Below are 11,005 nucleotides of genomic sequence, written 5' to 3'. Positions count from 1 at the left end.
AATGTTAAGACTGGCAGGATTGAAAATAGCAAGGGAGCTATAATTCTTAAGCTCCCCAGAAACCATATAGGAAACAAAACATTTGCACTGTCACCTGACCGAAGTGTTTGTATGTGTGTGTGTGTGTGTGTGTTTCTGTGTGCGTGTGTGTGTGTGTGTGTGTGTGTGTGTGTGTGTGTGTGTGTGTGCGTATGTGTGTGTAAATGTTTTGGCAAGTGCGTGTGTATGTGTGTGTGTGTGTGTGTACATTTTTTGGCAAGTGTGTTTGCGGTGCGCAGTATTCATCAATTACTCAAGAATAGCCTGCGCTGGAATGCGCCCCACTCTTCCCCACCGCTTCCCTGCTCTCTCGCCGCGCTCCGTGGCGGATGTTTAAAGGCGCCGAGGGAGGCTGCTGCCTCGCGGTCAGGCTCTGACCCCACGTGCGTTGAGCGACGCATTCCTGGCCATTACACGCCGCCCCAGGGGCCAGCCCTGCTCCTCACCAGCCACACTGATAAAAGCATTAGCCCCAGCCCCAGCCCTGCCTGCCTGTCTTTCTGCCTGCCTGCCTGCCTGTCTTTCTGCCTGCCTTCCTGCCTGCCTGCCTGCCTGTCTGTCTTTCTGCCTGCCTGTCTTTCTGCCTGTCTGTCTTTCTGCCTGCCTGCCTGCCTGCCTGCCTGCCTGTCTTTCTGCCTGCATGTCTTTCTGCCTGCCTGCCTATCCGCCTGTCTTTCTGCCTGCCTGCCTATCCGCCTGCCAGTTTGCCTGCCTTCCTGTTTGCCTGCCTGCCTATCCGCCTGTCTTTCTGCCTGCATGTCTTTCTGCCTGCCAGTTTGCCTGCCTTCCTGCCTGCCTGCATGTCTTTCTGCCTTCCTGTTTGCCTGCCTGCCTATCCGCCTGTCTTTCAGCCTGCCAGTTTACCTGCCTGCCTATCCGCCTGTTCAATCGCCTTATAGTGGACCGCAGAATGAAGTGTACAGGGTGATCAGCTGTCTAAAGTGATATTCCGATATGCGATTTTACGCCCTGTGCAGTGGGGAGTAGGGAACTCGGCGATCGGAACGCAACCTTTGTTTTATTGGCTTCGGCGTGTGGATGTCAGTCAGCCGGTCAGCTCGTCTGTCAGCTAGTGTCAGTCTACTCCCCCCCTCCTCCTCCCACCTCCTCCCACCTCATCTGCCCCTGGTCAGGGGGCATTTACTGAGTCCTCGTGACGAGGGATGGGGAGCAGAAAGGGGCAGAGGGGGAGCTGAGGCCAAGGTGTAGAGTTTTACAGCTGCTCCACCAATGACACACAAGATGGCCTGACCTTCTGTCTCTCTCCCTCCCTCCCTCTCTCTCTCTCTCTCTCTCCCTCTCCCTCTCTCTTTCTCTCCCCCTCTCTCTCTCTCTCTCCCGTGTGCAGGTGGAGTCGCCGTGGAACATCCGTAAGCTCAGCGGGACCTTGAGCTGGCTGGAGGTACGTGAGACCAGTCCGCCACCTGCACTCAAACACTTAAAACACTTGCACGCCAATGACCAATGCGTTCTTTTAACTCTCCATAGTGGGTGTTGCATAGAGGCCCACACCCCCCCCCCTCCCGACACACACACACACACACACACAGCCGTCCACCTACCCACACTCAAACTCCCAAACCGCAGTTCAAACATCTGCAGATATTGACCCTGGCTTTGTGCTTGCGTTGCCACAGAGCGGCGCGTTAGCCACCATGAGCTTGTAAAGGGCTATCGATCTGGCCCTGTTTGACCTGGCCGCTGAGTCTCCACACCTCTGGAGCGGAGCCTGGATTCAGTGGGGCGTAGAGACCTTGTTCGCCCCAGACAGACCTCCGCCGTACCTGCTTCTCAGCGTGGCACTGCTGGTTAAAGAACGCCCCCCCCACCCCCCACACACACACACACACACACACCCACACACACACACACACACCACCACCACCACATTTTCCCCGCTGTTGGTGTGGTGTCTACTCTGTGCTGCCTGGGTCTGAGGTTAGGAGCCGGGGCAGGTGTGTGCTACCCAACCCCCACAACTGTTACCTAAGCCAGCCTTTCCGCTTTTTTTTTTACTCTTTTTAATCTTCATTTCTATACATTTCCCGGTGAGTGTGTCTGAGTGAGAGAGAGAGAGAGAGAGACAGAGAGAGAGAGAATGTAGCATAGACTGCTGCCTGGCTCTCTGTGTGTGTGTGTGTGTGTGTGTGTGTGCGTGTGTGTGTCTTGGCTTACTCGGCAGGGCAGCGCGAGCCCTTAATCCCAGGCATTTTCACAGCGGATCGCACAATGAGGGCCAGTAATCGGACGCCGCTGCTCAGGCATGAGAGGTAGCACTTTGCTGTAATGGTGATAATGGGGGAGGTGCTAATGACATCCTCCAGCTGCCTGCAGGGCACACACACACCCTCACACACACACGCACACACACGCACGCATCTCAGACTGACAAGCTGGGCTCCTTGCTCCCTCCTTCCCCATCTCCTCTGCGCTCTGTCTTCCTCCCCTTCTCTGTCTGTCAGAGTCTGTGTGTGTGTGTGTGTGTGTGTGTGTGTGTGTTGTTGTGTGCTCCTCTCTCTCCTCTCTCCTGCCTCCACTGTCCCTTTCATGCTCTCCTCTTTCATTCACAACGCGAAAAGAAAAAAGAAAGAAAAAAAACATGCGTTCTGTTTTTCCCCTCAGAATTATCCTGCGTCTGTTTTCTTTCCCACACGCTCTCTCTCTCTCTCTCTCTCTCTCTCTCTCTCTCTCTCTCTCTCATTTTTCTCTCACTGTTCTTTCTCCATTGTCTTTTTCTTGCGTTGCCAGCTGTTTACTCCCAGACACAGATCACCTTTTTTTCCCCCTCCCTGGCTGAGCCACTTTACACCAGGCGTTAATAGCCCACAGGGAGCTCGTGAACCGTGATGCCGTGCTTGGACGACTCCGCGCCGCACACACGATTAACAAGCAGCAAAGCAGGCAAGAACGAGCCGGGAAGATGGCGAGAAACAGAAGGGAGGGAGCTGGGAAAAAAAACAGAAAAACTTGTTTTCTCAGGGGTTTGATTTACTACGTTTTTTTTTCTCTCTTTCGTTCGGTGTCTTTTCTTTTTCCTCCTTCCTCTTTTTTTGCGCCCACTGGCTGGACTAGACTGGACCGGAGTGGACTCAGCATGGCGATTAAGGACTGCCAGCAATTAAGCCTCCCGTTGCAAGAGGTGTTTAAAAGTTCCTCTCCTGTTTACCCGCCGTAAAAGGGAAGTCGTTAGGAGCAATTAGAGCGCAAATCGCTGCAATTAAAGGAGCACGGCAGCAGAGGCAGCGTTTGCCTATTCACACACACACACACACACACACACACACACACACACACACACACACACACGCACACACACTCACTCACACACGGGCCGGAGGGCTGCTGTCTGGCTTTGTTTACAATCACACACACACACACACATAGACACACAGACGCACATGCACACACACACACACACACACACACACACACACACACACACACACACACACACACACACACACTGTTCACAAAGAGACCATTTAGTCTGCCTGTAACAGGCTTTTGTTGTTGTTTGGGTGGTGATATTGGTGTTTGCGTGTGTGTTTTCCCCAGACGTATCACTCTCTGCAGGACGTGCTGGTGTCGTTTGGCAGGAGAGCGCTGTCCTACCCCCTCTACCGCCACTTCTCCCTGGTCACCTCGGCAGTACGGGACGCTGCGCGGATCTTCCAGGCAGGTGAGTTGACACTTGAGCTCCAAACACCCCCCTCCTTCACCCCCACACCCCCACCCCCCACCCCAACGCTCCTTGAGCCTTTGCTGACATGAGGGCTCAGCCCAGTAAACAAGACTACATTCAGCGCTTGGCCCCCGGCCACCAGGGCACAGCGAAGGAGCTCGTTTTGCGGTTTCCCGGCCAAGCCAGGAAACCTCGCTCCGTTCAAACGGGTGTTTATCCCACAGCTCGCACTGCACGCCGCATAGGGAACCTTGCCTCGCAAGACTGAGTTTATGTTGGCATTCACACATTTATCACCCACTGACTGTATCGTTATTGATGGACCGATTTGATTCGATGAATTCCACTGCAAACTATCAATAATGCAGTGCATAAGTTATGCACATATAACGAGCATTTCCTCAAGGACAGGATGCCGTTTGTCTTCCTGAACATGCTGCTGGGATTGACGGGCGTGTGTGTGTGTGTGTGTGTGTGTGTGTATATGTGTGTGTGTGTGTGTGTGTGTGTGTGTGTGTGTGTGTGTGTGTGTGTGTGTGTGTGTGTGTGTGTGTGTGTGTGTGTGTGTGTGTGTGTGTGTGTGTGTGTGTGTGTGTGTGTGTGTGTGTGTGTGTGTGTGTGTGTGTGTGTGTGTGTGTGTGTCAACAGACTCACATCGCACTGAGTGAGTTATCTCCGCTCTGTGACAGGCTGAGCTGCCTCTCTCTTCACACAGGACGGCTGAGAGTGTGATGCACCCACCATGACCCCCCCTCCCCCACCTCCACCCCTCCACACACACACACACACACATGCAAACAGTAACGCGGGATGCTCTGCTCTCTTGCTCTCTGCGCTCAGCTTGCCTGGAGCCTCAGACAGCACCTGCTGCAGCACGAGGATCTCCGCCGCGCGGCTGTTGACTTTCCTATCGGGAGGAGCGGAGCATAATGTAATCTTAGTGTGCATCAGAAGTATGCAGGAGGGATTGGGGTGGATTAGGGAGCGGAGGTGGGTGAGCAGGGAGGGGGGGGGGGGGGGGGGGGTCTGGGATGTTGTTCAGGGCTGTTTATCCAAGAGGAGCTGATGGTATGTGCTGCGTGACTAGAGCTACATGGACGTGTTGATTTTGTTTTAACAAGCTGGAAAAGACTCCAATTAGACGCCTTTAAATTCCTGGATTAGCATCCATCAGCCTCATTAGGCAAACAGGGTGAGGAGAGGTGGTGCGTGGCTCTGCATGGCAGAGAAGGAGAGAGAGGGAGAGAGTGAGAGAGAGAAGGGAAAAGAGAGAGAGAGAGCTGAAAAGAGAGAGGGAGAGAGGCAAAGAGAGAGAGAAGGAGAGAGGGAAAAAGAGAAAGAGAGAGAGAAGGAGAGGGAGGTAGAGAGAGCCCTAGAAAGGTGGAGTGTGTGCCTGCCTCCACGCTTGTGCATCTGTCTCCATACCTACATAGTCAATCAGGCAGCTCAGTGCTGCGCGCGTGTCGTGATTAACCCCTCTCCACCCAATTAACCTGCCAGCGGCTCTACTCTCTCTCCACCAGCTACGCTCTCTTTCTCTCTCTCTCTCTCTCTCTCTCTCTCTCTCTCTCTCTACTGCTCTCATTTGTTCTTTACTCTCTCTCTTTTTGCTGCTCTCCCTTTCTCTTCCTCTCCCTCTTTTCTCTCTCTTTCTTTTTGCTGCCCCCCCCCTCTCTCTCTCCCTTCCCTGCCCTCTACTCTTCCTCTTGCCCTCCTCAGCCTGATGGAGGTTAAAGAGGACCTGATCAGGCCCAGAGAGAGAGAGAGAGAGAGAGAGAGAGAGAGAGAGAGAGAGAGAGCAGGTGAGAGGAGGAGGTGTCAAACACCACCCGTCCCCTTCGTACACACACACACACACACACACCCCTACCTCAGTGTGACAGTGTGGCAGTTCTCTAGGGGCTGGCGTTACATGGGGCAGCGTCCAAGTGAAGTCGTGAGTAATGCTGCCCTCTCATAGGCGAGCGTGCCAGCTTGAGGCGCAGCCACGACTCGGCGCCACGTAATTAATTTGTCATGAGGGCCGAGGGGGGAGACGGCGGCGGTGGCAAATTGCTCGACTTCGACTCGAAGGTACTTCATTTAAGCGGCCGTGAAGGCAAACAGCGGCAGGCATTAGGAAAACAAACCCATTAATGTGGCACTGAGTGCGACTCCAGGCACAGCACAGCACAGCACAGCACTGCACAGCACAGCACAGCGCAGTAGAGTACAGCACAGCACAGAGAAGGACTGCACAGCACAGCACAACGCAGCACAGCAGCACAGCACAGCACAGCACAGCGCAGTAGAGTACAGCACAGCACAGAGCAGGACTGCACAGCACAGCACAACGCAGCACAGCACCATAGCACAGCACAGCACAGAGCAGCACAGAGCAGCACCATGACACAGCACAATACAGCACAGCACAGCACAGCACAATACAGCACAGCCCAACACAGCACAGCACAGCACAGAGCAGCACAGAGCAGCACCATAGCACAGCACAACACAACACAGCAGCGCTCGCTCACTCACTCACTCACTCGCAGGAAATGTTATCCGTGGGTAAATATTTGCACAGGCCTCTGGCTGCACGTCCCCTGTTCCCCTCCCCCCCACCCCCCACACATCTCACCCCACCTCCCCTCCACCCCCGGCACACCCCTCCAGTCAGAGACACTCACTGGCTGTATGCATCCAAACCCCCTCCAGAGCAAGCAGCAGGCAGCAGGCAGGCAGGCAGGCAGGCCAGCAGGACTCACTGGAGCGCTACCTGGTCCATGGGGCTCCCAGACCCAAGATTACAGGCGTTGGAATGGTAATTACCGAGGAGCTTCTCAGGAGCTTCACCTCAGTCCAGTCCAGCACTGACCACAGCATTTTCTTCTGCGCACAACTCCCAGCTCAGCTTTCTAAAGTGGGCTTGGTGGAGCTGTGTCTGTGTAATGGGATCTGCAGAGTCTCTATACAGCTCATTGCATGCACTGATGTGCGTTTTGTTGTTTGTTTGTTTTGCAGAGAGACATGCAGCAGTGATGATGCATTTACCGTCCTTATAATGAGTCCATCTCGTCGGGGGGTTATGCTTGATCACGGCTTATTTCATGTGGACACTAGTATGGTCCCCGCAGTAGAGCCACCCGTGTGTGTGTGTTGTGTGTGTGTTTGTGTGTGTGTGTGTCTGTGTGTGTGTGTGTGTGTGTGTGTTGTGTGTGTTGTGTGTGTTGTGTGTGTGTGTGTGTGTGTGTGTGTGTGTGTGTGTGTGTGTGTGTGTGTGTGTGTGTGTGTGTGTGTGTTTAACGGTTGCGGTGGTGACACGCGTGCACGAGTGAGGAGCCCTGTTTGGCTCCGTGTGCCCCAGTGCAGCGTGGTCATTAGGCCCTGATTGATGTGGGCAGGATGTGCTGTCTGCGGCCGCAGCCGAGGTGCAGAGAAGCGTGCGTGACAGAGAGAGAGAGAGAGAGAGAGAGGGAGGGAGAGAAAGAGCGCGGAAGAGAGAGAACGAGTGAGCACGATCCGCTGATGCACAAGAGTGGCCACACGGCTCAGTCTCCCCCGCCTGCTGCTGCTGCTACCAGCACCTCTCCACCACCTCCTCCTCCTCCTCCTCCTCCTCCTCCTTCTCCACCTCCTCCTCCTCCTCCTCCTTTCCCGTCTCGCTCCAGCTCTTCATGCTGCGCGCCCCAGCGCATGATTAACTGGCTCAACTTGTCATCAAAGCACAAAAAAAGAAAGGAACAAGTAGGGAAGAGTGCAGAAAGAGAAAGTGCAGAGAGAGTGCACAGAGAGAGAAAGAGAGAGAGAGAGAGAGAGAGAAAGCAAACGAGCGCTTCTCTCTTCTCTTCTCTGTGGACTGCAGGCGCTGCAGGCTCGTTTGGGCCTGTGATGAAACAAAAGCAGCTCCCAGGGACTGGTCAGAGGAAGAGAGAGGGATGGACGGCTGCGCACAGCAGGGGGATGGAAAGTGAGAGCGCAAGAAGAGAAAGGAGAGAGAGACTCTTGCTGCAGGGCCTTTTGGTTGAAGGCTTTCTTGTCTTCTCCGTCTCTTTCTCTCTCTCTCTGTTTCTCCTCCCTCTCCCTTTCTCTCTTCTTCCTCTCTTAAACTCTCTTTCTCCCCATCTTTCTTTCTCTCTCTCTCTTTCTCTCTCGCTCTCTCTCGCGAACAGCCCTTCTCAAATGGGAACCAAATGTTTGTGTAAGGCTTTCCTCGGTGCGAGTGCTGTGTTTGTTTTGAATAGGCTGGAATGTCTCCGCACGCTGCCAGCCAGCTCTGTGGGTGGAGGGAGAGGCAGAGAGAAAGAAAGAGAGAGAGAGAGAGAGAAAGAGAAGGAGTGCGACAGGCAGAGAGAGAGAGAGAGAGAAAGAGGAGTGTGTGAGAGAGAGTGCGAGACAGAGAGAGAGAGAAAGAGAGAAAGAGAGAGAGAGAGAGAGAGAGAGAGGGAGAGAGAGCAAGAGGGAGTTGGAGCGTAGGCCGCTGCTCTGCCCTGGGCCTCTGGGCTTTCTGCTTGACCAGCGTGTACCCTGGAGGCCCCTGCTGGGGCGGGGTGGAGAGGGGGGGGGGCAGGCACTTTTCTGACACCTTATTTGGGAGAGGTGGCATGTGTCAACAAACATCAGGGGCCTCGCGACAGGTCGCCTGAGGCCTGTTCGCTCGCTCGATCACTCTCGCTCACTCACTCACTCTCTCTCTCTCTCCGGCCGCCCTGTTCCTTCCTCCCTTTAACAACAGCAGCAGCAGCAGCAGCTCCGCCTGACCACTGCCGTGCAGTTTGCAAAAGCCCTCAAGCCTTCGCTTAGCAGCTCCGGTCCCGTACGACTGAACCAGGTCCAACACGTGTGTGTTTGCGTCGCCGCCACCGTGCTTCCCCTCACGGGTGGCTGCTCTTCTGCAAGGGGGTGTGTGTGATTGTTTGCCCTCCGCAGCTGTGTGTGCACGGCACCATGTCCTCCGTGAGAACCCCCCCCCCCCCCCCCAGCGCTGTCACGGAGCCTGGAGCCGCCAGTGCGGAGAGGCCTCTCTATCTCTCTCTCTCTCTCTCTCTTTATTTCCTTTTCTTTTATTCGTTAGCCAGTGGGCCGTGACTGCGTGATATATGTGCGGTGGTGGCGACTCGACGGCTTCCATTTCTCTCCCCTGACGAGGTGCTAACCTCACTGCGCTGGTTCCTCATCCGCTGCGGTCGGCCTGAGAAGAGGAGGGGAGGAGGGGAGGAGGGGAGGAAGAGGGGGGGGTTGGGGGGTCATGTGAAGATTACGGCGCTGCCATTTCCTCTGCGCCAGCTGGCCAAACCCCAGAGGCCTTCTGTGCCTTCTGGCCATTTACTGGCAGGATCAGTTCCTTTCCAGATGACCCACACACACACGTGCACACACGCACACACACACACACACATGCGCGTGCACGCGCATACACCCTCGCCTGTGGTCAACATGAAGCTCATTTGTGCTCATGCTGTGAGGGGAGAAAAGGTCTCTCATGACCTGTGCTCACTGCAGCCAGAGCTGCATCATGCTGTGCTGTCTTCTCTTGAAGGTTTGGTGAAGACCTCTTTTTTTTCTTTTTGCTTTGTGCTTCCTCCAGGCAAGGCCTGTGTCCTGAAATGCCTGTTGGACGTCCACAAGATCTTCCGAGAGAACGATCCCGCCTACATCCTCAACGACCTCTACATCACCGACTATTGCGTCTGGATCCAGAAAGTCAAGTAAGTCCGGAATACTCTCACTCGCTCGATTCTCATGACATCAGCTTGACTGTTGATCAGAAACAAGTCCGACTTGGCTATCTATGTAGGGCAGGCTGTTTTTGTTGTTTTTGTTTCATTTTTTCGGACGGGTTATCATTTGGATGGATTTCCAGACCATTACTAGTTATAAGATAAGGAAAGGGGCCAGTTGTCTCATGGCTATTGCGCCATGTAGTTTGTGGAAGAAACAAAGAGGATATGTTCGGCTTGTGTCTTTGATTTGATGCACATGTCACTTCATCAACCGCGAAACAGAGCTCAGACTCTGACCCATGCCAGTAACATGCGTAATGCAAAAGAGCAGAAAACTAGAAACAGAAAAAGACTGTAAATTCTGCAGCACCTTATCCCCTAAACCTCCTATAGGCGACGGCGCTCTCCGACGGTCAATTTCCCTTCTGTGCGAATGATCCAACCGGTTGGATCTCCGACAGGGTGTATATTTTCTAATCACTCGCACATTTCACGATGTCGGCCTGGCGAGGCGAGCACATCATTTAGTAATGAGCCGCGTTCCGTTTCCATCTCCTGCACTGGGCGGAGGCCAACTCGTGTGTGCGCTGCTCGTCTGTAAAAAAGTCCAGTAGAAAAATGTGCCCCTGATGTTGTAGGCTCGGTGCCCAGATGGAGACACGATAAAAGGTCTGCAGGGATTTGACCATTTCCCCCCCCCCTCCTTCCTTCCTACTACTTCTGCTTCTTCTTCTTCTTTTTCTTCTTCTTTTTTTCTTCAGTTTGGTCTCTCCTTTGCAACTCGCTCTTTTCGTTTCTTCTTTCTTTTTTTGCAGAAGAAAAAAGCCTTGAAAGCCAATTAATAATGGATGTGTAAAAATCAATGGCCAGGCTCTGAGTTAGAGTGTGTCTATTTGCCTGTGGCAGATAAAGGTAGAGAGAGAGAAAGAGAGAGAGTGAGAGAGCGAGAGAGATGGATGGATGAATGAAGAACAACAGAGAGAGGGAAAAAGAGGGAGAGAGAGAGAGAAAGAGGAGGGAGAGAGCGCAGACAGAGAGCTGCCTTGTCCTCCGCCGCACCGTGCACGCTAGAGCTCCGCTGTCAATGCGCTGGAAAACTCAATCAGTCACAGCGCGGCCGCGGCCAAGGAGATGAAGTGCGGCGAGGGCGTCTGAGGTGGACTGGCCCCCGCCGACCTCCCGCCGGGGCCCTCGGAGCTAAATGTCAGCTTGACCCGACCCGGCGCGCCCGCCTCCCCCCCCCCGGTGTGCTGTGTCACTCTCTCCAGCTCTGCTGTCCTGCTCCGTGCCAGCTGCGTTGACCTGCGTCCGAGTGGCTGCATGGCGCCGTTGCTCTCTGCCTCACTTGCCCATCAATCAGCTCACCATGGCTCTTGCTCCTGCAAACCTGCTAAACCCCAAACCACACAAACACGCCCACACACACACACTTACCCATACATGCCCACACACTTACCCATACATGCTCACATGCACACACGCGTACGTACACACATGCACACACACTCACACTTACCCATACATGCACACACGCGTACACACACGCACACACGCACACACACTCACACACACACTCACACAC

General features: G+C 54.2%; 1 protein-coding gene across 1 annotated transcript in view; it reads left to right on the top strand.

Moving 5' to 3' along the window:
- Positions 1 to 11,005, top strand: part of shq1 (SHQ1, H/ACA ribonucleoprotein assembly factor) — a 38,683-nt gene that overhangs the window by 15,879 nt on the left and 11,799 nt on the right. Inside the window, exons 9-11 of the mRNA XM_062545764.1 lie at positions 1,388 to 1,441; positions 3,595 to 3,718; positions 9,288 to 9,408. Of these exons, the coding sequence (XP_062401748.1) occupies positions 1,388 to 1,441; positions 3,595 to 3,718; positions 9,288 to 9,408 (299 nt within the window). The remainder of the gene's footprint in view (positions 1 to 1,387; positions 1,442 to 3,594; positions 3,719 to 9,287; positions 9,409 to 11,005) is intronic.

This window comes from Sardina pilchardus, chromosome 9 (genome assembly GCF_963854185.1).
Source record: "Sardina pilchardus chromosome 9, fSarPil1.1, whole genome shotgun sequence".
In the NCBI taxonomy this organism is placed as follows: domain Eukaryota; kingdom Metazoa; phylum Chordata; class Actinopteri; order Clupeiformes; family Clupeidae; genus Sardina; species Sardina pilchardus.
This window is presented reverse-complemented; position numbering and strand designations above follow the sequence as displayed.